The sequence below is a fragment of the Crotalus tigris genome, unplaced genomic scaffold, assembly GCF_016545835.1.
Source record: "Crotalus tigris isolate CLP2741 ecotype Arizona unplaced genomic scaffold, ASM1654583v1 scf7180000017993.1374955, whole genome shotgun sequence".
Classification (NCBI taxonomy): Eukaryota; Metazoa; Chordata; class Lepidosauria; order Squamata; family Viperidae; genus Crotalus; species Crotalus tigris.
Window position 1 is genome coordinate 1,148,711 of NW_024096760.1, and position 25,752 is coordinate 1,174,462.

General features: G+C 34.8%; 1 protein-coding gene across 1 annotated transcript in view; it reads right to left on the minus strand.

Moving 5' to 3' along the window:
• Positions 1 to 1,824: 1,824 nt before the first annotated feature.
• The window catches only part of CNTNAP4 (contactin associated protein family member 4), a 73,053-nt gene continuing 49,125 nt past the window's right edge, over positions 1,825 to 25,752 (minus strand). The window contains exons 13-19 of the mRNA XM_039346409.1: positions 18,545 to 18,784; positions 16,895 to 17,119; positions 15,965 to 16,098; positions 14,246 to 14,333; positions 6,464 to 6,682; positions 5,999 to 6,070; positions 1,825 to 2,881 (exon numbers count right to left, since the gene is read on the minus strand). Coding sequence (XP_039202343.1) covers positions 2,688 to 2,881; positions 5,999 to 6,070; positions 6,464 to 6,682; positions 14,246 to 14,333; positions 15,965 to 16,098; positions 16,895 to 17,119; positions 18,545 to 18,784 — 1,172 coding nt within the window. The 3' untranslated portion in view covers positions 1,825 to 2,687. The remainder of the gene's footprint in view (positions 2,882 to 5,998; positions 6,071 to 6,463; positions 6,683 to 14,245; positions 14,334 to 15,964; positions 16,099 to 16,894; positions 17,120 to 18,544; positions 18,785 to 25,752) is intronic.

The following is a 25,752-nucleotide window of genomic DNA, read 5'->3' on the forward strand; positions in this document are numbered from 1 at the left end:
GGCTGTAGTTACATGTCAAGAAGACTGAAAGATTGCCTGAAAACATGACTAATTTGGATAAGGAGACCTTGGTTAAGTTGACAGATTTTGAGGTTGTCAATAAGGTAAAATATTTGGGGGTTATTTTATCTGTTTCTAATGCAAAATTGTATAAAAATAATTATGAAAGGCTGTGGGTCAAAATACAAAGAGATTTGGAAAATTGGGAGAAGCTGCAATTATCTCTTTTGGGGGGAATTGCGGCGATTAAAATGAATGTTCTGCCAAAGTTTCTTTTTTTATTTCAAATGATACCCATTTTAAAGAATGAGGTTAATTTAAATGAATGGCAGGAAGGTATCAATAAATTTATCTGGGCAGGGCAAAAACCAAGAGTAAAACTTAAAATTATACAAGATATTCGTGAGAGAGGTGGACTCAAGGTACCGAATTTGAAATTGTATTATGATGCTGTGGTTTTAACATTAATTAGTGACTGGGTTAATTTAACAAATGTAGAAATACTCCTCTTGGAGGGTTGGGATTTACTTTTTGGATGGCATGCCTATTTAATTTTTAATAAAAAGGTTGATAGGGTTTTTAAATCTCATATTATAAGGATTTCTTTACTTCGGGTTTGGAAGAAACATTATAGAAGTGATTTTAAAATTCCAATATGGGACATACCGTGGCATGCGATAGAAGGGATAAGGAGAAGAGTCAAGATGGATAGCGTTTCTTATGCACAATTACTTACATGGGATGGTAAAAACTGGCAATTAAAATCTTTGGAAGATTTAACACAAGAAAATATTATTTACTCATGGTTTCATTATAGACAAATAGTGGAGAGGTGGAAGATAGATCGTAACGTGGGTTTGCTTAGAGAAGATGAGAATTTGTTAAAACAAATAAAAGATCAAAGATGAACTCATATTAAGAGAATTTATGGGGTGTTAGTAGAACTGGATTCAGAAGCAGAATTAGTTAAAGAATGTATGGTTAAATGGGCACAAAATTTTGATGAACCGGTTCCATTAGATACCTGGGAAATTATTTGGGTGAGGAATGTTAAATTTACACAAGCCCAAAATTTAAGGGAAAATTTTTATAAAATGTTTTATAGATGGCACCTTGATCCACAAAAAATGTCTCGTATGTATCTTGACTTGCAGCCTAAATGTTGGAGATGTGGATGTTTGGATGCTACTTATTATAATATCTGGTGGTCATGTAAAAATATAAAAGCTTTTTGGATTAAGATATGGTGGAATATCCAAAGAATTTTTAGAAGAAGGGTAAAATTTACCCCACAATTGTTTTTGTTAGGTATTGTTTCTGATTGTGATAGTAAAGAGACTATATTGATGTTAAATTTAATTACAGCAGCCAGGTTGTTAGTAGGGCAATGTTGGAAGAAGGAATCTTTGCCTACCTTGCAAGAGTGGTTTCTTAAAGTTTCTTATTTGGCGGAAATGGCAAAGATTTCGGCTTTCTTGAAAGACCAATCGCAAGATAAGTATTTTCTGGTATGGAAAAAATGGATAGATTTCACTCAATATAAGTTGGATATAAAAAAATATTATTTAGTTTTGGAATAATTTATATTTAAAATTTAAGATATTTTACAGACATTTTTTTTAATTTTCTTTTTATTTTATTTTTTTATTTTATTTTTTCTTTTTTGTTTCTTTTTTCCTTCCTTTTTTATATATATTATTGTTAACTATTTTATAATTTGTTTAATTAATGTATTTAGATTTGCTTATGGTTTATATGTGTCTTAAGATCTTTTTTAAAATTTTTAATTAAGCCTGTATTCAGCTCTGGGAAGGTCGGGGGAGGGTAGGGGAGGGTTGGGAGGGTTTGGGGAAGGGAATTGTTTTGTAAAACTTAAAAATTTTCAATAAATAAAAAAAAAGAAGACTGAAAGATATCCAGTCATAATTTGTGGAAAGTTTCAGCTTTGGATTCCTTATTTATCACCCTGTTACTCATTATGATCCCTGTGTATTACAATCAGATTTTCATTTCTCATACAAACAAGCTTTTAAAATAATATTGAGTTCTTCATCACCAGAGTGTAATAGATTGGTTGGATGAAGCAGGAGAGAAATTGCTGATGAGGATAATGGTTAATGGTGTGTTGTTGTTGTTTTTCAAAAAAAGACAAGGAAAGTATCACAAACACTTCAATGTGGAGGTCTACACTCTTAAACTTAATTCTTAAGCATGCTTACTTCTGGTTTGGAAAACAGTCCAATGGTATGGAAGAAAATACGCAGAATATTTAAACAAAATTGCTTTAAAAATAATTATCTTGGAAGGAATAGACTGAAAGGAAGAAAAGAAAACTTGACCTTTTTTCACCATTCAAAACTCATGATACGTATATGCAAGTTAACCTCCAGTTTAGAAAGTCACAGCAGAATGGCTGAAAACTACCAACAATGGGATTGGTTACAATATCTAATTCACTCTTACATAAAATGCATCTATGTTATAATAGCTAAGAAATGCATGTCATTTAAAGAGGCTTGCCATAGCAAACACCAAGACTAAACACCATTTAATAGATTTCCAATCTATTTTGTGTGTTCTTTGAATGCAACAGTTTCTTTCTTTCTTTCTTTTTTCTGGTTGAGAACTTGGTTAGCAAATAAGTCAGACTGTCTTTTATTCTTGTTAAACTAGATCAGAAAAGCAAATCAGAAGAAATACTCTTTTTGATTTTCATTGATTGTATTTTTCACGCCGATCTCATTTTTCAGGACAGTCTCTGCACCATCTTCATTTTCTGATCCCTGCACCTCCTTTTTTATATATACATTTTTCTTTTTATAAATCTGTACAGCAACAGCCACAATGCAAAGTGGAATGAATATCACTACAGCAATCACACCTGGGGAGAGAAAAGAAAATAACAAAGTATACTTTGTAATACATCAAGAAAATGACATAATTATAACAATTCTTGTAGCTCTTTATACTAGAGAATATGTTGCTATCTTCATGTAAGAATGTCCTAGAATACATTGCAAGTTGTTACTGATGATGTTATCTAGTTTGGTAATGAAATGCCTGCAAGGAAAAAAAAAAAACCAGCTCAGAGAGCACCAAGGACTACATAGTTCTCCTGAGCTACAAATATTCTCTTCTATCCATAATAGAAAAAGGTTCCACATCAAAACACAAACATAATTTTAAGGTCACTTTTATATATGTGTGATTTTTTTAAAGCTTCTTTTAGGCAATTATCTAAAAGAAATCTTTTATTGCAAAAAAAACATCAAAATGAAATCCATTGCCACCTACTTGTCTCTGCCAGAAAGAATTTATTAAAACTATTTATTTGGGAACATTGAGTAAATGTCAGTATTAATCAGGGAAGTTCCCAAACAATATTTATTCCACATTTGGATACGTTATGATGCATCTACAAACCATTGGGCTAAATTATGTTGGAACAACAAACCATTTAAATAAAAGATTTATAGGGGAAGCTGTGCAGGAACACATTATAATATGGATATTAGAAGAAAATATGTATAACCACATGATAAGAACTGATCCAGATTTTCAGTACATTTTATTTACTGTATTTACTAGAAAACCTCTGCCCCATTAGTTCTTCATTTAAGAGATATTTCTAAACATAATGACAAAGGGCAAACAACGGGAGAAGGAGCAACTTCTGACTACCATTTTCCCCACTGAGTTTCCTTTTGAGAACCTGGCAGGAAGCACCAGAAATCTCCTCCCTCCCTTTCTTCCCCCTTTCCTTCCCTCTCCTCCCCTTTCCAGTAAGTATGTACTAGGATCAAAGGATTGCAAGATTGACTGGGAAATTGTCACAGAATGTTGAAAATAAAGATCTAATAACCATAACAGAAACACAACAATAGCCAGTAGCATTGAAATAGCCAAAACTTTCCCAAATTTCATTTCTTTGAAAGTCATGGGTCTTGGATTTTTCACACATTCTGTAGGTTAGCCCATTTGAAATACCTACTTTCAAACACTGTTGTCCTTTGAGGCAGTGTTTCACCCAGTTAAAAGTCACAATAATGACTTAGTTTTAGTAGAATATAGATTTATTAAATTTATATAGGTGCCCATCTCATTACTGTGAGGTAATTAAAAATGTTATGAAGTAATTTTTTATAGTACCCATTAGCCAATTATACTTTTGTATTACATAATATTCTGGCTGTCTAAAATTGATTATGTTTCTTTATTCTGGCTGTTATTAAATTATAGATTCCCAAACTTTCATTATTTCACGACCTACTGATTTATGCATGTATAATGGAGACAAACATCGTAATGAGTATGAACAAGTTATCAATTAATATTGAAATCATCAATACATGGACATAGAAGCGAGTACAGCTGGAGTACAATTACAATTGTTTATTCTTTAATTTGACATGTGTATAATTGTACCCCAGTTTATACTAGAAGTAAAAACAGGACAGGTGGTAGCTTTATGAGCATGGTGGAATCTTCATTAAGCATAAACAGATCTCACTAAGGCTTAATTACATTTTCTTGTAGCTACAAGAAAATTTCTTTTCACTAGCACAGTACTGTCATTCTAGAAATGTATTGTATGAATTGCATAACTCACTAACCTTACCATAACAGTATCTGGCACTGAGATAATGTTACAAATAACTGTCACCAACGTAATCCAGTAATACTCCTTGAGTTATTCTTCACTCTAAAGAGTCTTCATGATCTAATTTTGTCTTTCTTCCACTGGTGCATATATCCTGAAGTATGCTGACTTGGGCTATTAATAGGGTACTCTCTAAAAATGCTAGCAATAGATGATATGAATAACTTATTCACAATTCATATACAGTCTATCTCTAGTCTTCAGGTGACATTCTTCTAAAATTGAATTCTTTTGGAATGGAAATTTCCTATGCATTCTGAACTTACTGTTTTCATCTTTTTCTAATTGAAAATTTAAGGCTGCAATCTTGTATGAATAAAGCTTTTTGAACTTATATGTTGAGTATTTACCTTGCTGAAACCTGGTGGAGTTAGGGATGTATTAAAATCCAAATAATTCAATCCTAGATTATATCTAAAGAACAGCTGAAGGGAAACCTGCCAAAAATACTGTAGACTACCATAAGTATTTTAGCCAAATATAAAGAGAGAAGAATAAGGAATCTTGAAGTGTTGCTATATAATATACTCTACGTCTTCTGATACTGTTTTGAAATTCCATCAGTATGGTTTAACATGGAAAATTAGTATATATACAGTAAATAAGATGGAATTTCAAACAATCGGAAAGAAAGCAAAATCACTCTCTGGCATTGCTGCTGCATAAAATAAAAATTATATTGCAAAGTCCCAACCCCCATAGAGGTATTTGGAATTATGTGGGTATGTATCCACTCTGTCTATATATAAATATACAATATATTTATATAATACAATATAATATATATATATATATATATATATATATATATATATATATATATATATATATATATATATATATATATATATATATATATATATATATATATATATATATATATATATATATATATATATATATATAGTATACAGATTTTGGAGCTTGATTGTAAAAGACATTTTCTCAGTGAGTTACTGTTTCCAACAAGAACTCAAACCATTATTGCAAATATAGGATTACTAGAAGGATGATTTTAAAAATAAACAAACATGTACTTAAATGTTTGAGGAAAGTGAAACACTTATAAAGCATTTCTTTTTTAATCAATCCTGTGAACCATTCAGAGATTTTCAGGAAAAAATTGGATCTATATTCCCACAGTAGCTTGAACACATATCTGAAGACATATAACCATTGGCGACTATCCAATCTAATTCCATCAGTTTCTAAAACACGTATACAATGTTAAGCAAGTTAACAATGTAGACACTTATTCAGTTATTTGGGTGCTCAGCTTCAGCACTTAAATTTAAATATTTAAAATGGTACCTACAATGCAATTACATTTCCTCTTACCCCCAATAATTGCAGAATCACTCCTTATTACATTAGCTAATGGCTCTCCTTCATCTCTTGGTCCTGAATGATCTGTGCAAAAAAACAAAAAGAAAAATGCAGAGACAAACAGAGAAGAGGAATCTCAATATATCTGCATTTTAGTCCACCGATCCAACAGAGATGACTATATCTACTGCTATAGGTGTTAGGTATAACACAGAATTATAAATTAGGGACACACATATTAAAAGATTAATACAAAACTATGAACAAGTAATGAAGGATTGGCTTGGAAGCCACATGGTATATGTGAAGAACACACACCCATAAGCATACAATATAGGAACTGACAAAAAATGATGATTTGTAGAAAAGCCTACCATATATGCACTTCTGGCACATAAAAAAATGACTGACTTTCTGAAACATTGTCAAGTATTCTTTTTCAGAGAACAAAATTAATGAAAGTCTTATGCTTAGTACCTGCAAATGAATGGGTTGTTTCACTTGATGTTGTATCAGCTCCTGTTAATGTCCCACAGTTGGATTCCATGAAATGTCCTTTAACAATGACTTGAGCTGAGCTGGGAAAGTGGACAGCAGCCTTCAAAGGAGCGACATGATTGAATTGTACTGAAGAGAGGCACCCAATAAACCCATGAGAATTTGCCTTCAGAGTATCTGGATCTGTATCACCATTCTCTGATAATAAAAAGAAACCGTACACAATTAATCATTGGGAAACACACAGAACAAAGGGGCAGACAAATAATTGAATAATTAACCTTTATTCCTCAGAGTTTCTGCGTGCAATGACAGCAGAGGCAAATTTACCTATTTTTTGTCTGCTTTAATAAAAACACAAGAAATACATTCCACACTTTAAAAAAACAACAACAATTTGTTCGCTAGAAAAGATATCAAGTTACACAGTAAGTTCCTAAGCATAAATAAGAAATTCTGTTCATGTGGTGAAATAAATTTTCCTCCATCCAAAATACTGAATAAATAAGAAACAATTGTAGGAATCAGTATCTACTACACATTTGTACACACAGCTGTGGAAGCTTTATTCCACATATTCAAGCCATGTTCAAGTCAAAGTCTTTTAAATGTTACAAATTGCAAATACTTTTTTAGTGTTGTGAACATTCTATTTTAATTTTTTTCTTCAATAACATGTATTTCTTTGCACAAATAGAATAGTTTGACTAAAGCTTTACTTGCATAAGAATTATTTTCATATTACCTTATTCTCAGTTTGAATAGTGAAAAACTCAGATGAATAAAACTATTCTAATACATTCTGACTCGGATAACATTCACTGGGGAAAATATAATCCTGCTAAGCACACATTTCCCTGCAGGCTAATGCCAAACATTGTTTCATTAAAAAATCAAATCTGTTTCATATTCTATAATCTATTACAAATCCATTTTTTTGCAAATGTTGTAGGTTTATTTTAAACAAAGCCTTTTGATGGTGGTAATCACTGCTATTGTTTTAGTATACACCTGTATGCTATTTTTTTCTATCTATAGGATAATGTATGCAGAGCTCCACTTTAATATGCCAAGTGAAGATTACATTAAGTTGTGGCAGCATGTCAGATAACATCCTTATTAGAACATTCATTGCATTATTAAATCAAATCTTTGTGTAATAATAGAAAGCTGAAGAAAAACATTCCAAATGGATGAATGAAGCAAGGACCTTTAAAGCGGTTCTGAGAATTTAGTCCAACACATTTGAAGGACAACAGGTTGAGGAACACCAGTTTCAATACTATTTCAATGTTGATGGAATCAGTATTGTATAATAATTAGGTTTTGGATTAGGATTGGGAAAATCCAAGTCTTTCAGATGTAGAACCCTAAATGATTTTTTTTTTTGGTGGCCGGGTTCTCTGTGCCACTTGATAAAATTATTGTCATGGAAATAAAATTGACAATGCAAGTGTGAACTTAGCCAGTGAGAGTCTGGACATTTTTATAATCAACTCTATTTTTAGACTTATCTACTTAGATATATTCTTTCATGATCTTAGCAGATACTGAGAATTGATCTTTTCAGAATTTAGAAAAGGTCTAACATACAGTTTGGGATAAAAAGCAATAGGATTATATAGCTTTGAGTGTTTGTGTGTGTGTGCAAGAGAGAGAGAGAGAGAGAGAGAGAGAGAGTGAGTGAAATATGTAAAGAACATCAATCTATAGCAGTGGTTCTCAAACTTCCTAATGCTGCGACCCCTTAATACAGTTCCTCATGTTGTGGTGACCCCCAACCCCCCATCCAGCTGGCTGGGGGAGGGGGTATCAAAAACTTGACCAAAAAAAAGAGAAAAAAAATGGGAAAGTATAGGTAGTCCTCGACTTACAACAATTCGCTTAGTGACTGTTTGAAGTTACAATAGCACTGAAAAAGCGAATTACGATCATTTTTCACACTTATGATTGTTGCAGCATCCACAGGGTCATGTGATTTACATTCGGATGCTTGACAACTGATTCATACTTATGATGTTCACAGTGTCCCAGGGTCATGTGATCAATGGCCAGGGGGCGTGGCCAGCTGATCACTCAGGTTGCAGAGTGCCTGTGGGAGGAGGGAAATCTGTGGGTTTCTGGGATGGGACTGGGGTGGGTGCCTGCCATCCTTCCCTCCCTCTTTCTCATTGTCCCTTCCTTCCTTCTTTCTTTCCTTTCCTTCACCTCCCTTAGTCTCTTCCTCCTTCCCTCCTCTTTCCCATTGTCCCTTCCTTCTTTCCTTCCTTTCCTTCACCTCCTTCTTAGTCTCTTCCTCCTTCCCTCCCTCTCTCCCATTGTCCCTCCCTCCCTCCCTTCCTTCCTTCACCTCCCTTAGTCTCTTCCTCCCTCCCTCCCTCTTTCCCATTGTCCCTTCCTTCTTTCCTTCCTTTCCTTCACCTCCTTCTTAGTCTCTTCCTCTTTCCCTCCCTCTCTCCCATTGTCCCTTCCTTCTTTCCTTCCTTTCCTTCACCTCCTTCTTAGTCTCTTCCTCCTTCCCTCCCTCTTTCTCATTGTCCCTTCCTTCCTTCTTTCTTTCCTTTCCTTCACCTCCCTTAGTCTCTTCCTCCTTCCCTCCTCTTTCCCATTGTCCCTTCCTTCTTTCCTTCCTTTCCTTCACCTCCTTCTTAGTTTCTTCCTCTTTCCCTCCCTCTCTCCCATTGTCCCTTCCTTCTTTCCTTCCTTTCCTTCACCTCCTTCTTAGTCTCTTCCTCCTTCCCTCCCTCTTTCCCATTGTCCCTCCCTTTCTTCTTTTCTTCCTTTCCTTCACCTCCTTCTTAGTCTCTTCCTCCTTCCCTCCCTCTCCCAGTGTCCCTTCCTTCTTTCCTTCCTTTCCTTCACCTCCCTTAGTCTCTTCCTCCTTCCCTCCCTCTTTCTCATTGTCCTTTCCTTTCTTCTTTCCTTCCTTTCCTTCACCTCCTTCTTAGTCTCTTCCTCCTTCCATCCCTCTCTCCCATTGTCCCTTCCTTCCTTCCTTCCTTCCTTCCTTCCTTCCTTCCTTCCTTCCTTCCTTCCTTCCTTCCTTCCTTCCTTCCCTCTTTGTCCCTTCCTTCCTTCCCTCCATTCCATTGTTCCTTCCTTCCTTCCCTCTCTCATTGTCCCTTACTTCCCTCCCTCTTTGTCCCTTCCTTCCTCCCCCCCTCCGTGCCCAGGAAGGGACAAGGGGAGGGGGACAGGCTGCCAGAGGCAGAGGAGAGCTCCGCCCAGCTCACTTGGTCAGCTTTGCACCTGCGCTCTTCATGCGCCCCCTGCAGGGCACATTTGGTAGAGTTCGTGCAGACTGCTGCCAAGCAGCATATTTTCCACAAACAAGTGAAGTGGAGCGGAGGGGGGGAGGGAGAGAAGGCGGTTGACAAGCCCTACCTAAGACCATCAGAAATATGTGTTTTCCGATGGTCTTAGGCAACCCCTGTGAAAGGCTCGTGTGACCCCCAAAAGGGTCACGACCCACAGGTTGAGAACCGCTGATCTATAGGAATCCTATCACTTTGACTTGATCTTTGTGGTAGTTTATTTATACTTAAGGTACTTAGAAAATGAAGACACACTCATTCTTCTTAAGGACCTTAACAAGGAACCAATAATCATTTCTTTATCAGAGGTTAACATATTAATACAGTAACACATTACAGAATGTTCAGTAGAGCAATTTAAATAAAAATTATGGTAGATTGCTGGCTGGCAGATTCATAAATTTGATTTTAGATATTTCTATAAAGTATGTATTTTATATTGACTCATTTTGTTTGCATGACCTTTTACACTGCTGCTGAAATTGTTCATAACAAGCATATTTGTAATAGTTCATATCTATTCGGTAATAACAATCTATTCATTATTGTTACTCCCCAAAATGTTACTTAACTGTAAATTAATGTAATTAAGAAGATACGTGTACTTAATGTAATATTTTCTTTTGCTTTACCTTTGAGTTTCACATAGCAAATTCTTAAATCAAATATTATATTTTTATTTTAAGTAGTATTATTTCTTTTCTGAACTATACTACTAGGAATATAAAATATGCTGCTTCCATATAGCTGAAATCAAGTTAAATTATGCCAAACATTATCCATTTGGATGTAATAGAAGTAAATTGTACAACTTCCCAAAGCGGCTAATAGGTCAGTAAGATCTGCTAATTAGAACAGAAGGTTCTCTAAGAATGCTTAGAGGGAAAGAGGCAAGACACTTGTTGCTGAATTAATTAGGGCCACAGCTATTAATTTTCATGCTCAACAGTGACTGACTCAATCTGAATGTGAACTCTTTATAAAGTAGAATCAGCCATATGTTTTCCGAGCCCAAATTAATTGAAGTCATTGCCCTATATCAGAAAGCAAGATGCTAACTTTCCTGCCTCTTCTGGTCACATTCCTTATAGTGTTAAAAGAGGTCTATTCTATCCATAGTCCTCCCAAACATTAGATTTATAAAGAAGAAAAAGGTCTATGTTTAGTTCTTCAATTACCAAAGGTTCTTATGACCTAAAAAGAATCGCTTTGCATCACATTAATGCCTCCATTAATCATTTCAGTCTCACAGGTTGAGTATCTGGTTATTCCTCCTATCCTCACCAATTTTATTTTGATGGCTGCTATAGCAACCTGAGTACCCTAAATGTACAAATCTGCAAAGGGGAAGATATTGTGAACATGTGTATTGGAGTCACAGACTTGAAGTAACATTAGCAGAAAATGGGAATTGTCTGAAATGCTTGCACGTTAAGTCTGTATAAAGGATACCTCAACAAGGCTAAGATCTCTCCTGACTAATCCAACATGTCTTGCTTGCCCTGGAATGAAGAGAACTCACCAACCATTTCTTGAGAAGGGGATGAATGAATGATGTCATCCTCAAAACCTGCTTGAATTCATGACAAAGTAACCTCTACCCACAATGTTTTCTGACTTCTGAAGCAAACGTAGTAATGTGCTGCATTTCATTGAATGAAAATATTTCCTTTTCAGTTAATTACTGGGTAATGTAGTCAGGCTAGCCCCTTGATCTAATTGGTTGTTTCTGCCCTTCAGTGATCATTTCATCCTGGACTGTTGGGCGATTTCTATAGGGGATGAACCTACAAAAGTACTAGATGTTTTCTTCATTTGTTTTCATTACAGAATAAGCTCAGCAGTGGATGGTGAAAGGCTGATGAAAGAGGGTTTTTTTTTGCAAGTTCATTAATAACACATTGTGCTTTCCTTTCCTTTCCAATTCCAATTCCAATTCCAATTCCAATTCCTTTCCATTCCATTCCATTCCTTTCCTTTCCTTTCCTTTCATTTCCTTTCCTTTCCATTCCATTCCAATTCCATTCCATTCCATTGATGGCTATACTTTTAATAATGCTATACTGCTTCTGTTCTTATCTGGCTATTTTGATTTGATTACTTCTTCATTTAAAGCAGGGGTCCCCAACCCCCAGTCCATGGACCAGTACTGATCTGTGGCCCATTGGGAACCAGACTGCACAAGTGGTGGGAGAGTACACAAAGCTCCATTTGCCCGTGTGCAAAACCATTCCCTCCCCCCAGTTGCTACCACCACTGCCAGTCCGCAGAGCTGGAAATGTAGGCGACCACTGATTTAAAGGATCCTCCAGCAGAATCCAAATTCCCATGATTCTATTTGTTAAAATCCCCCCTTGGTTCTTGTGTGACTAATAAAAAAATGAACATTGAATTATTTATGTGTGACTTTAAATAATGTTTAGCATTAAACATGATACAGATAAATAATCTATATTATTATACTAGTGAAGATACAACCATATATAACCTATGAATAAAACATTAATATCAATATAAGTTCACACATTTCTTTACCTGAAAGCTGGTAAAAGAACCATTTTTAATGGCTATATAACAACAGGACCATGGGTATGTGGATTTTGGATGGCCACTATTCCAAAGGATAGAGTGGCCATCAAGACATCACATCAAGCTTGTAAGATATTTGTCAAATATGCTTTAGGTCAGGAGTGTCCAACCTTTGCAACTTTAAACATGGTTGGCTGATAAATTCTGGGGGAGGAATTCCACAAGTTTTCAAGATTAGACCTCTCTGCTTTAGTTACTACTGAGTAGTTGAGGAATATTACTATGTGCTCAACCACCACTTTACTATGCACCACTTACATGCATACACATCCTTAGTCACATATCCTCAGTTTGATATTGAGCATCAGCACTACCCGATCAATATTTTTTCCATGAAACAATGACAGATAAGGCGTTTGTATTCTATCTATCTCTCTATCTCTCTATCTCTCTATCTATCATCTATCTATCTATCTATCTATCTATCTATCTGTCTGTCTGTCTGTCTGTCTGTCTGTCTGTCTGTCTGTCTGTCTGTCTGTCTATCTATCTATCTGTCTGTCTATCTATCTATCTATCTCTATCTCTATTTATTTATTTATATGCTCAGTCTTTGAAAATTGTAAAAATAAAAATCAGGCACATTGATGTTCTTTAAATGGGAAGGCAGCCCCCAGAAATTGCCTGGATTAATTTTTATCATTATTCTTCTCTGCTTAAAAAAGAGGTTTATTCAGAACTGCAGAAGCAGCTTTTCAGAGGAGTAAATAAAGAGATAGGGATGAAAAAATCACTTTTTGCCTGCACACACTGTACTATCCAACTGATCTCTAGATCAAAGGTAATATTTCATATACTTTTTGAAAAAAGAAAAACAGGAGATTTTATATCAAGGAGAGAAGGAAAAAAAGTTTTAAAATTTGTTTTTTTTAATGTCTTCATTCCAAAACAACAGAACAAAAACAATACAATTATTCCAATCCTGAGTATTTCCATAACATTAATTTTATTGTCTGATTTTACGAGTCAGCTGAGATTTTATTTGTTGTTCATGTTTGATGTGTTCTACTGAAACACATTAAGCTACACATTAAGCTTTAAAACACAGATTAAGAAGTTAACAGGTATTATTATTATAATAATTATTATTAGATTTATTTTATCCTGCCCTCCTTTTTAAAAATATTTGATCAACTCAAAGCGGTGAACATAACTAGTACCCTTGTAGGTGTTAGATATGTTTCATGCAGCAAGTAAACTGCAAACTTAACTGTTTGCATTCTTTTGCAGTCTCATATTGCCTTCCTGACATCAAATAAAGATGACTGATGGTTTGGGCTGAATAGAATACCACATACTTAAGTGTCATGACTATGATTTCATCATGTGTCTTTCAGTATCACGTATATCTTGATCAATCTCTATGGGTGAATCCATTTGGAAACAGAACTTTTCTGACTTTCTCAACCTTACTGACTGTGTAATTCTGGAAGTTGAAGTCCACACATCTTAAGTTACCAAGGTTGAAAAAGACTGCACTAGAGCATATTGTTCAAAAGGAAAGAATTCTTGGAGTTGGAGCAACCCATTCATTGTCTTTACCTATAATTTGAATGTGATTTAGCCTTTTTTCTTTGTTAGATTGCACTAAAAATGCCGTCTTTCATTATGTCTGATTGCAAAATGGAAAAGATAAGTATGAAATTATTTTTAATGGGATCCACTTGCTCATCTTGCTGGAAGCACTTACCAGCGATTATATATGCACTTTGACAAGAATGAAGCTTCCACCTTGATTGTCACTCTCTGCCTAATCAAATGCGAAAAAGAAATGTTTCTCAACAAGATTAAGGTTATTATTTTATATCTATCTCTAACTACAAATCAGACGATACTTTATCTTTTGCACTATACTTACCAAGTATCTTGCCAAGAACGAGAGACTTGATTGCATTGAACTGAGTATCTGAAGACAGAAAGAATTTCATCCTTTCGTGCTGGTTAACCTTTAATATGGTCCCACGTAGAATTATGGGAGGGAAAAGAGAAATAGAAAAAGGAAAGAAAAGCCTGTTACTTATGTCAGAACATTTAAGGGAAGAAAGCCACAATATTGTGTCATTCATTAAAATGAAGGTGATAGTTTCCTACACAACTTTGCATTCATCTTCCTAACACCTTTTTAAATTAATCCATTTTGGTAGCTTCTTTTTATGCATTGTGAAGTTCAGTATAATTGATACAGTTTCCTTTCTAAATATAAAGTTCTTACTTATCTGAGAAGGAACGTACATTTTAAAAAAAAAAATTCTGGCAACTGCCTGGACTATAACCTGCAGTTTCCTTGACAGGATTTTTCAGAGATGGTTTGTGGTTGCCTCTTTCCTAGGCTTAGTAAAAAGTGACTGGCCCAAGGTCATCCAACTAGCTTTGTACCTGAGACTAGAAATTGCCATCGCCTGGTTTCTAGCCTGATGCCTTAACCACTATACCACTAGGGCTATATCTATCAGTTTAGCTATTTTTATTTAAATGTTATATTGCTCTTCATAACAAATCACAATGTGATTTACATATTAAAATAGAATAAAACACAAATGCTAACAAAGAATGCAATTAAGCATTAAAAATAATCAAATCAAACAAATGACAAGATAAAAATTGTACATATATATATATTCACCAAAACATAAGATTAAACATATCTAAAAAATTCTTAAGGTCTTGATAAGCAATTGTAGCTGAATTATAGAAGACATACTGTACAATGATACAGCTGTATCATTCTGATCTCCAAGCATTGTTCCTAGGCAAATAAATACAGCTTCTAAAGATCTTTAAAAAAATCAAGTTGGTATTTGCCAAGGAGACAGGTATCAAAAGTAATTGCATCTCAAACCCTCAGGATTTAATCCAAGACACAGTTTCATTTTGACTAATGGTAAGGTGACCAACCGTCCGCCTTTAGGGAGGACAGTCCTCCTTTTGTAAGTTCTGTCCTCCCTCAAAAAGTGTCCTCCTTCATGTCCTCCTTTTCGATATTTGAAGACTAATCAGCAGGGCTTTTTTTTTTTTTCCCTCATAGAATGCTCAGAACGGCGTTCTGGCACCTTTTTTGATGTTTTTTTTTTTTCAACTTTTGCATGAGCTGTGCTACTCCCACTATTGGCTTTCGAAAGCCAATAAGAATTGCTGCTCAGCGCGCCAAAACACCTGGCTGGCAAACTTTGCACATGCAAGTTGTCTGTATTATTGTTGCAATGAATGATATGTTTCTTTTATTTACGATATTTTTTTCTTCAATTTATTTGTGTCCTCCTTTTCATTGTAAAAAAGTGGGTCACCTTACTAATGGGTGAAAAGGGTAAGTGGAGATGAAAAGATTCCACATTTGCTTCCACCCGTTAAACTGCCTATTTGCAAATGCTTTGTAAGAGTCAACATAACATACCGGTAGTTATTTGCAAATAAATAGAGAGTATACTGTAGGTAAATATCAAAAATATCTCTATGCCAGAATTCTGCAATTCACGCAAAAGCACAATGCTACATGAATTAATTAAATCAATGCATGTGTTTATCTTTTATGCTTTCCCTCTTTAGTAATATCCCGATCCTTTGTTCTTTCTGGCATTACCTCCACAAATAGTTTTTCTTCCTCTCTTTTAATCTTTACACGATGAAGCTGCCCATCAGCCATACTTTTGAAATTGATACTAAAGATATCGGGATCTCGATGGCTATCTAGCTTATATCTGATCTGTAAACTTCCTAAGAGGATAGAGAATACATTAGTTTCATGATGATACACACAAAAAAACACCCACACAAATGTGAAAAAAAATGTTTTTTTTCCTGAAAATAATAGTTTAAATATCTGCTAGATAATAAAACTGAGCTGGAAAAGTAATACATTAGGAGACAGCATCATTTATTTCATCAACATAAATAAAGAGTGTATGACAGCTGAAAAAAAATACTATTTATTAGGCATCCAGTTCGATTTAAAAGTATTTAGCTAGCAAAACCTCTATTAATTGTATTCTATTCATGTAATAATTTAAAAACTGATGCCAATAATTTAACATTCATATTGAACATTCAGTATTGATAATTACATGTTTTAACATTATAACATTTCATACATTATACATTTTAATTTTTCAATACTTTTGATAAATGGCCACAGCAATTCTTCAAAGAAAATTTTAAAAAAAGCAGTTACATGCAAGTAGCCTTGAATAACAACATTTTGGTACTAATTCTTTTATTATTTCTTGAAAAAAAAACCACAGCATTGTTCTGTCTAAAGCAGTATTGACATTCTTAAAGGAATGGATGATCGCTATTAAAACTGACCTACTATTTATCATATTTGACCTTACTATATATTAGGGTGATTTATATATTTCCTTCCACCAAACATAAATCTTTAATAAGGTAACATTATAATCAGAGTAGTGAAGTCAAGTATCTGCTGAAGAAACTATCATGTTAAACATGTAATTTCCAAAGCAAAATGCTAACTAATGGTAGCTTTGCTACTATACCTATTAACAGTACATACCATTTTTGGCAAGAATAACTGAAAGATACTCCTCGTAGAATGAGTTTACATAAAGAAGTAAACTTGGAATCCGTGTTGTTCGAAAGTTCAATGTGATTACTTCTCTGGTTAGCATCATATCAGGATGAAAGGAAGCAGCATGGGAACTCGAGTTCTTGGCAACACTGTATGATTCTTGAAAGTTATATGTTACTGATGAACCAGCTCCAAAATATGCAGATATCTCTGAAACAACATGGATTTTTGTTTTTTGTTTTTAATATAAACCCAAAATAAAGCATGTCATTTATTATAGCAATGATCCCAAAAGAATGTTTCCCAAAAGAAAGAAATAATAACATAATCATTATTATTTAAGCATTAAGGTATAAAAACATAAAGAACATATATTATTTAAGAACCTTAACAATGATGGTCAGCATGCTTTGAAGCAAGAAGTTAAGGAAAGTTAGTTTCCAGCTTATGAATAGATTAGTTAAGTGAACTGTTTTCACCTTGTACTTATGTTTTTGTAGAACACATAATGGAGTGACAGATATGTTTTCATTTTCTATCATTCCAAAGTAATTGGTCTGATTATTTTGGTTTAACTTCCTTTATAACAGTACTGTCCTTGGTGCTCTCTGAGCTTGGTTGTTTTTGTGTATATATTTCCTTACCAAACTAGGCAACAACATCAGTGCTAGTAGGGAGGGGGGTTGTTTTCATTTTCTATACTAATGGCTTTACCTGTCAGAATTGGTGAGAATGATCTTGGCAGTTCCTTGGGCTATTGTTTACTGCTTGAACAGGGGGTTAGACTAGAAGACCTCCAAAGTCCCTTCCAGCTCTGTTATTCCAGTCTGTTCTGTCTGAGTTAGTAGTTCTTTGACTGGTATTGTTTGACTCTTGATTGCTAGTCTAATGTTAGGACAAAAGTGTGAAAATAGTGTTTGCGCTCTTTGGGTATGTCTAGTCAAATGAAGAGAAGGACGAGGGGGGGACATGATAGCAGTGTTCCAATATCTCAGGGGCTGCCACAAAGAAGAGGGAGTCAAGCTATTTTCCAAAGCGCTTGAAGGCCGGACAAGAAGCAACGGATGGAAACTAATCAAGGAGAGAAGCAACCTAGAACTAAGGAGAAACTTCCTGACAGTTAGAACAATTAACCAGTGGAACAACCTGCCTCCAGAAGTGGTGAATGCTCCAACACTGGAAGTTTTTAAGAAGAGACTGGACAGCCATTTGTCTGAAATGGTATAGGGTTTCCTGCCTGAGCAGGGGGTTGGACTAGATGACCTCCAAGGTCCCTTCCAACTTTATTATTATTATTATTATTATTATTATTATTATTATTATTATTATTATTATCTACTCCCAGTATTCTTTATTAATTTCTATATTACTTAACAAAAACATAGACATAAACTATATATTAATTTGGCAGTATTTCAGAAAGCAGGATGGTTTTGGACCTACACATTAGTAAAAGCCACTACTAGAGCCTGTTAAGGAAGGAGAAAAAATATTGTCAGCATCTGGAGTTCCAAATATAATGTCATAAAGACAGAACTGTGTAATCCCAAGTGGACATCTTTTAAAATAATGTAACACATAAACAATGTTTTCCTTTGATATTGTACGTAAAATAAATTTACAATTTATGCTTGCCTTTCTTGCAGAATGGCCCTGTGTATGCAGAAAAAGTGCAATCGCAAGAGAATCCATTATATTTCTCTTTGCATTTTCCTCCATTGTGACATAAGTTACCATAGCTGCTACAATGTCCAGGACAACTTGGCTTTACACCAGGGGTTACTTTGGCTCTTTCTTCCAAATCAAGAGCTCTGCCATTTAATTGTAAAAAACGGATGCATCCCAAAAATCCTTTCTGTCTTGATGCTGTCCCACCTGCAATAAATATAAATGTGTATAAACTTTAAGAACCACAATACCTTTGCCTGTAAAAACACCAGAAAATCTTCATAAGTCATAAAACATGTACAAAAGTTGACCCTTTTTGTCTTATAAATAATTGCAATATGTTATTTATGAGAGTCAAGATTCTTATATAGCAGCAGACAGAAATATATTTGTGTTATATCAGGATAAAGGAAAACATATCAACAAAAAAGAGCAACATTATTTGTGCTTGTTCTGTATTTTTGACATTAGCCTTTATACATTATTTTGATAAAAACATAAATTATCACACTCCGGAATTATGTTATTGTTTTTGTTCTTTTTGTTGTTGTTGCTATTATTATTATTGATTTAATCTTCAATTTAATTCACAGTCTGGTAAAAACTTAACAGTTCAAGCCCTAACCAAGGATCTAAGACAGTGACGGCGAACCTTTTAGAGACTGAGTGCCCAAACTGCAACCCAAAACCCACCTATGCATTGTCGAGTGCCGGGTGGGTGTGGCCCATTGGCTGGGTGTGGCCAATTGGGTGGCCATGACCCATTGGGTGGGCATGACCCATTGTGGGCATGGCTGCAGTGGTAACGGCAGACTGGTTGGCACTAAAAAGTTCAATCAATCAATTCCAACTTTGCAAGATCTTTTTTTTCCCTCACAAACAGGCAGGGCAACTGGGAAGATTCAGAGCAATCAGGAATTTGTCAGCTTGGAAAGAGTACCAGTTTGTCTTCCCACCAGTGTGGTACTTATCTATCTACTTTCACAGAACATTCTTTTGAACTGTTAGGTGGACAGAAGCTGAGGCAAGTAACAGGAGCTCACCCTGCTACACAGTGATTGAGCTTGAATCACCAGATCTTTTTACCATTTATGGCCGTGGTGGCGAACCTATGGCATGCTTTGCATCACTACTTTGAAACAATTGACATTCTCATCAGCTTCGAAAAAATAAATATTTATACTATTCTGGCTCTTCCAGGAAACAGAGGTTTCAAAATCCAGTTTCAGGAAGCTGACTACAAGAGGTGAAAGGTAAGGCAATAAATAAACAAGCAAAGTGATCCTTCTACCTAGCGTGTCAAGACCGGAAAAAAAAATAATTACTAATTTAAGACTTACTGGAAGCTAACTATTTACCCCAAACAATCCTCTATGGTTGGGGAAAGAATAGCAACAGGAAATTATTGATTTCTCTTTTTGAAAAAAACTGTTTCAAATGTACATGAACAAGGTATACACCTGGGAATAACCATTAATATTTGCTTCAATTCATCTATATTACCAGATAATTAATGCATTTGCAATTCTTATCTATAAATAATTGCAGTTGTAATAATTACATCACATTCCTAATTTTTCTATTACTTTTACCACATTATCCATTGATGTAAGCCTTATGCCCATGTAGAGACCACATTTCATTCATTTTGGGTTCCTTCTTAATAAATTTACATTCCAGTGAAGTATCACTACCCCTCTCATAGGAAAGAAATTTCAATGGATTTTAAAAAAAAATGAATGAAAGTTTGCAGAGTTACCAAAAATAGTAAAATTCAAAGAAAAACATTAATAAGCATTTTCTTGATAGCAGTTTGGCCTATGAAAGGAAGCCAGACTTTTCTCTCTAAAAGAAAACACGAAGTTGAATATCACCCAAAATAATCCATTTAATATCCAGATGTTCTTATTATAAAAATAACATTCCTACAGTAATAGTTATTTCTGCAATTAAAGGCACACAGAGATATACCCATTTGTTTTTAGAGGACACCATAAACACATTGATTTCATTATGATTAAACCATATTCCCAAATTACTTCATGTATGATGTTGCTAAATTAGGCTTTGTGGATAGAGGTTAATTTGTCATGAATTGAAGCAGGTTTTAAGGATGACATCATTCATTCATCCCCTTCTCAAGAAATGGTTGGTGAGTTCTCTTCATTTCAGGGCAAGCAAGACATTAAAACTAATCTTTCAGAATAGACCAGACTTGTCAGCTTCATTATGGTAGCACTACACAAAATCATAAAAATGAGGATTTGACTAGATGCAAACAGAACTGCTTACATTTACAACATTGGTCCAATAGTCTGCTGGGTACATGTTTTCTGAACTTTTCCAAAGATTTCTACTAAATCTTAGTTGTAACAGTAAAAAAATAATAATTACAAAATATAGTAAACATTTCTAACTTACAGAACAAAGATAGTTTACCTCAGAAACCCATCACCTGGTTTTCCTTCTACAGCTATTTCTTTATTTTGATATTTTTATGACTCTTTTATTGGTCATCAAACACAGTGACAACATTCTCACTGAAAATCATAGTATAGTCAGTAATACACAGCCTGCATTCCAAGTCATGTACCCACGGTATATTTTTCTCTCTTGCCATTTATCTTTTTCCCCAAGCACTTTTACTCTGTGGCTGAAATCAGAACAATTACATGCATAGCCAAACACAGAATATGTGAACCTGTAGAGTTTTGTTTCTGCCTTGTCTGCTTATGGTGAATAATGTGGGAGAGCCACCTCTTTGTATAGCTATCCTATATCATGTATACATATGTAGGAGAGCCTCATTCACTCTGCAAAAACCATTCCCTTAGTCAACAATAGGCCTATTCCAGTCTTTACCCTGTATTCTTTGCATCATAAAGTTGGAAGGGACCTAAGAAACCATTAAGTCGAAACCCATTCCCTACATCATCATTGACAGATGACTATCCTGTTTCAAAAACTTCAGTAAAAGGGAAGAAACCACCTTATGCAATAACCTATTCGAGTGACTGATGGCTCTTACTGTCAAGAAGGTATTTGTGATGTTTTATCTGTATCTACATTTTTGAAGTTTTATCCCATTACTTCTTGTCTTACCCTCTGAAGTGAGTGAGAATAAGTCTGAACTATCTACAGTGATTTGAAGAGATTTGAAGACAGCTCTCATCACTAGCACCACTACCCCACCAACCTTGTCTTCTGCAAACCAAAATGCCTAGAGTAGGTCTGTTAACTGTTCCTTGCAGGAATTTCCAGTCCTTTCAGCATCTTGGTAGCCCTTCTCTTGACTTGCTGCAGTTTATAAGTGTCCTTTTAAAACTGTGGTGTGCATAAGAGAACACAATACTTCAAGTGACACCTGACTGAAACAGTGAAGAGCAGGATGACTACTTCTATGCAAGTGATCATAATTAAAATTAAGATTTTATACTCAATATTTGAGGAAAGTTATACTACAAAGGCAAATTGGAAATAAACCTCCATTTGGTTATCAATGACAGATACTCACAGATACAGAACTTTATGTTGTAGAAAACTACAACATTACATTACTTTTTGACATAATTGCCATTCAAATTGAGGCACTTGACATAATGTCTTACAAGGTTTGAAATTCCTTAGTAGTAGTAGTTGCTGGGCTGGGGGGAGGGTGATCAAAAACATCCCAACAGAACTTCTTCAAAAGTTCTTGGGTGCATCTAGTGGTGTGCAGGCAAGCATTATTGTGAACCAATACAACACCGGAAGTAGTGCCATAGAAAATCCCACCAAATGTGAAGATGCCAAAAGTGTACTGCTAGTAAAGTTCATGGAGCATGGTTCGACCATTAATTCAGAAGTCTATTGTGAAACGTTATGAAAACTCAGATGAGCCATCCATAACAAGCAACATGGCATGCTGACTTCTGGTGTGGTTCTTGCCCGCACACCGCTAGACACACCCAAATTTTTTTGAAGCAGTTCTGTTGGGATGTTTTTGATTCCCCCCCCATAGCACAGATTTGGTGCCGAGCAACTATTATTAAGGAATTTCAAAACTTGTAAGATATTATGACAAGTGCCTCAATTTGAATGGCGATTATGTCAAAAAGTAATGTAATCTTGTAGTTTTCTAATGTGTATAATAAAAGTTCTGTATCTGTGAGTGTCTGTCATTAATAATCAAACCGAGGTTTATTTCCAAATTGCCCTCATATTTTCCTGGCTCATCTTTTCAATTGTTTTCCGCTTTCTTACTTTTAATAGATGGGCAGCAACAGAGAAATCTTTCCTCTTTGTCAAAGGGTCACACATCTCTCTCTCTCTCTCTCTCTCTCTCTCTCTCTCTCTCTCTTTCTCTCTCTCTCTCTCTCTCAACACTTTTGTGTATGCTCCTTTCTTTTAATGGGTAAGTGGGAAGAGGTGATCCTGTACCTGCCAGGATGTGATCACTTTGAAAGAGATTGTTATCTCTGGAATGGATTATGCTTCAAAATGGATCAATTTGGAACCCCAATTTGTGTTTTGAAAAAAATGAGAAATCAGTTTGCTGAGTGTATTATATGATCTGTTCTCCCCTTCTAAACACACACCCAATTTGCTTCAAAGTTAGGTCAGTACTATAGTTAAGCAAGCAGATCAGCATGTTAATTGAAGGGAATAATTCCCATGGGAAAAAAAAAATGAAGTTTGTGTCCTCATATATTGGTAACAGTCTGGCTGGCATGCCCAATTGAAAAATAATATGGCTTCAATAATACTTTCCAAAATCTTCTATGTGCAGCACTATGGAATAAAAATAAATAAAATAAAAATATTTAAAATATTAAAAGTGTTGAGAGAGAGAGAGAGAGAGAGAGAGAGAGAGAGAGAGAGAGAGAGAGAGAGAGAGAGAGAGAGAGAGAGATGTGTGACTGTTTGACAAAGGGGAAAGATTTCTCTGTTGCTGCCCATCTATTTAAATATTTAAAAATATTTAATCTTTTCAAACTAAGATTATGCTGACATTCCCTTCAACTCTTCCCATTAACATTCTGACAGCTGTGTCTTGATAAAAGAACGACAGGTATAGCAAAAGGGTATAAGGTATGTATCAGGTAATCTTGCAAGAAAGGGGTCCTGACACGCCCTTCAAATGCCAGCAGAATTCTTGATGTGGGAGAAAAAATTGCTTGCCCTAGGCTTAGAACATTGAATTTCTTTTTTACCTATTTTCTCCGCTTCCATTTTTTTTCACTGTGACAAAACACTTCTTTTCTCAAAGCTTTTAGTGTTACGAAAGCTTCACACTTTAACTCTAATGCCAACACCAAACCAGTTTCCAATTTTCTATGTGGTGCCATGCACAAAAACCCAGTGCACCTACCGGTATTCAGGTTCTGTGGGTTGAGAAGTCCTTTATTCACTTAATAGTTGGGGAGGAGAGATTGGATTTTGGGAGATCAATAATGAATATTGATTTTTTTTTCTATAGAATCTTAACTCTATATTGGAGTCAGACTTCCTCAGTACAGCAGTTCAAAAATGATCATTGGCTTGCAATATTTATAGTCTAAGATTTTAAGTTAGAGCAGATTTACTGAAAAGTATCAATTAATTGGTGGCTGAAAATGGTACTGCTTTTGTTTTGATTTCACTTGGTTGCTGTTCGTGACCTGATTGTTTAGTAGATTAATAGATCATATTTATCTCCACTAATCTGATTTGTTGATGGCCCAGATTTCTAAATGTTTGGCTTCCTGCAATTCTCTGTCTTTCTTGCTGTTTGTGTGATCTATTATTTTTGTTGTCATAATCCAAAGTGTGATTTATATTGAGGAATGGGTAGTTGTTAAGAACTTGCAAACTTGCTTTTTTGTTGCAGTTGTGTGTCTTTCATTCTTTAAGAAATCCATAAACTGTGCCCCAATGTTCTCACAAACCCAAATAAAAAGACTAGGCTATTTTTTAATGTTAGCAAGTATACAAAGACAAAAACTGGAAGATTAATCCAAAGACAAAGGTACTGTTTAAAACCAAAAGGGATTTCAAAAAATGGATATTTAACTCTTTTGGATGATAACTTTACCTTTCATGGTTCAAGTTTGCAACTTTGCAGCATTTTTAAGTTCAGTTCTAAATCCAAAGGCACCCTTTAGTGCATTTTCAATTTACCTTATGCAAATAAAGCAGGTGTACAATTCCTAAAGATTTGGGTTTGTTCTTGAAAATGCATTTAGCAGTTTCAGCTAACCCAGCATGCTGCAGCAACATATTAATTAAAGTTACATTTTCATTGGTTAAAGGTTCCCAGTTCAGGGTGTACTTTATGACCTATGAAGCCCTATCTCTAGGAGCACATTCTCCATTAAGCTTTTATAATCATAAAAGAGGCTCTTCCTCTCTTCTGCTTCACTGTCATCTAGCTTCTCAAAGAATAATTGCATAGATGTTTGAGGAACTGCCAACAAACTAATATTTCAATTCTTTCCAAACAGAGAATTTGACAAAAGAGCAGGATCTTTTGTTAAAAGCAAGAAGTGAAAAATAATGCATATAAAAAGATGGCTTTTTATTGTCACATGTGGGTACTAAAAAAAATATTGGACAAAATATTCCATTATATCATAAAGGGAATTTTGTCATTTTGTTGAATAATTTTTTGTATTCCTTTCCATTGTTTTATTCCTTATAGAATTAACACCAATAGTTTGATTAATACACTTTGCACACAATGGGTGACATCAGAAATATTTCAGTAAAATCATTTTATAGTTACTTCCTTATACATTGGTTACAAAATAATGTCTCATTTTCAGAGAAAAGGACTCTTGTTCCTTTAATCTGGGGTCATTTTGAAACAGATACTAGTACCTTGTCTACTTCCAAACCTCATCTAAATCAGATTTTGGTAATATCTGGATCAGAGACCAGCAGTTAAAACAAGATTATTAGATAGACTGGATTTTTTTTTTAACAAAAAGCAAACAAACCATGCTTTTTTTTTGAATGGCATATTTCAATATATCTACTAAAATATGAATTAAGTCCATAAAGTGTAGTTGACATTTCATCTCTGTATGGAGCTACTTTTCATTCTATTTTCATCTTATAATAGAAACCGCTTCCAATTATGACATATTTGTATGCATTATGTAAGTTGTCTTCTACTGCCTAAAACACATTAATCTATTTTTTTCCTAAGAAAGTCA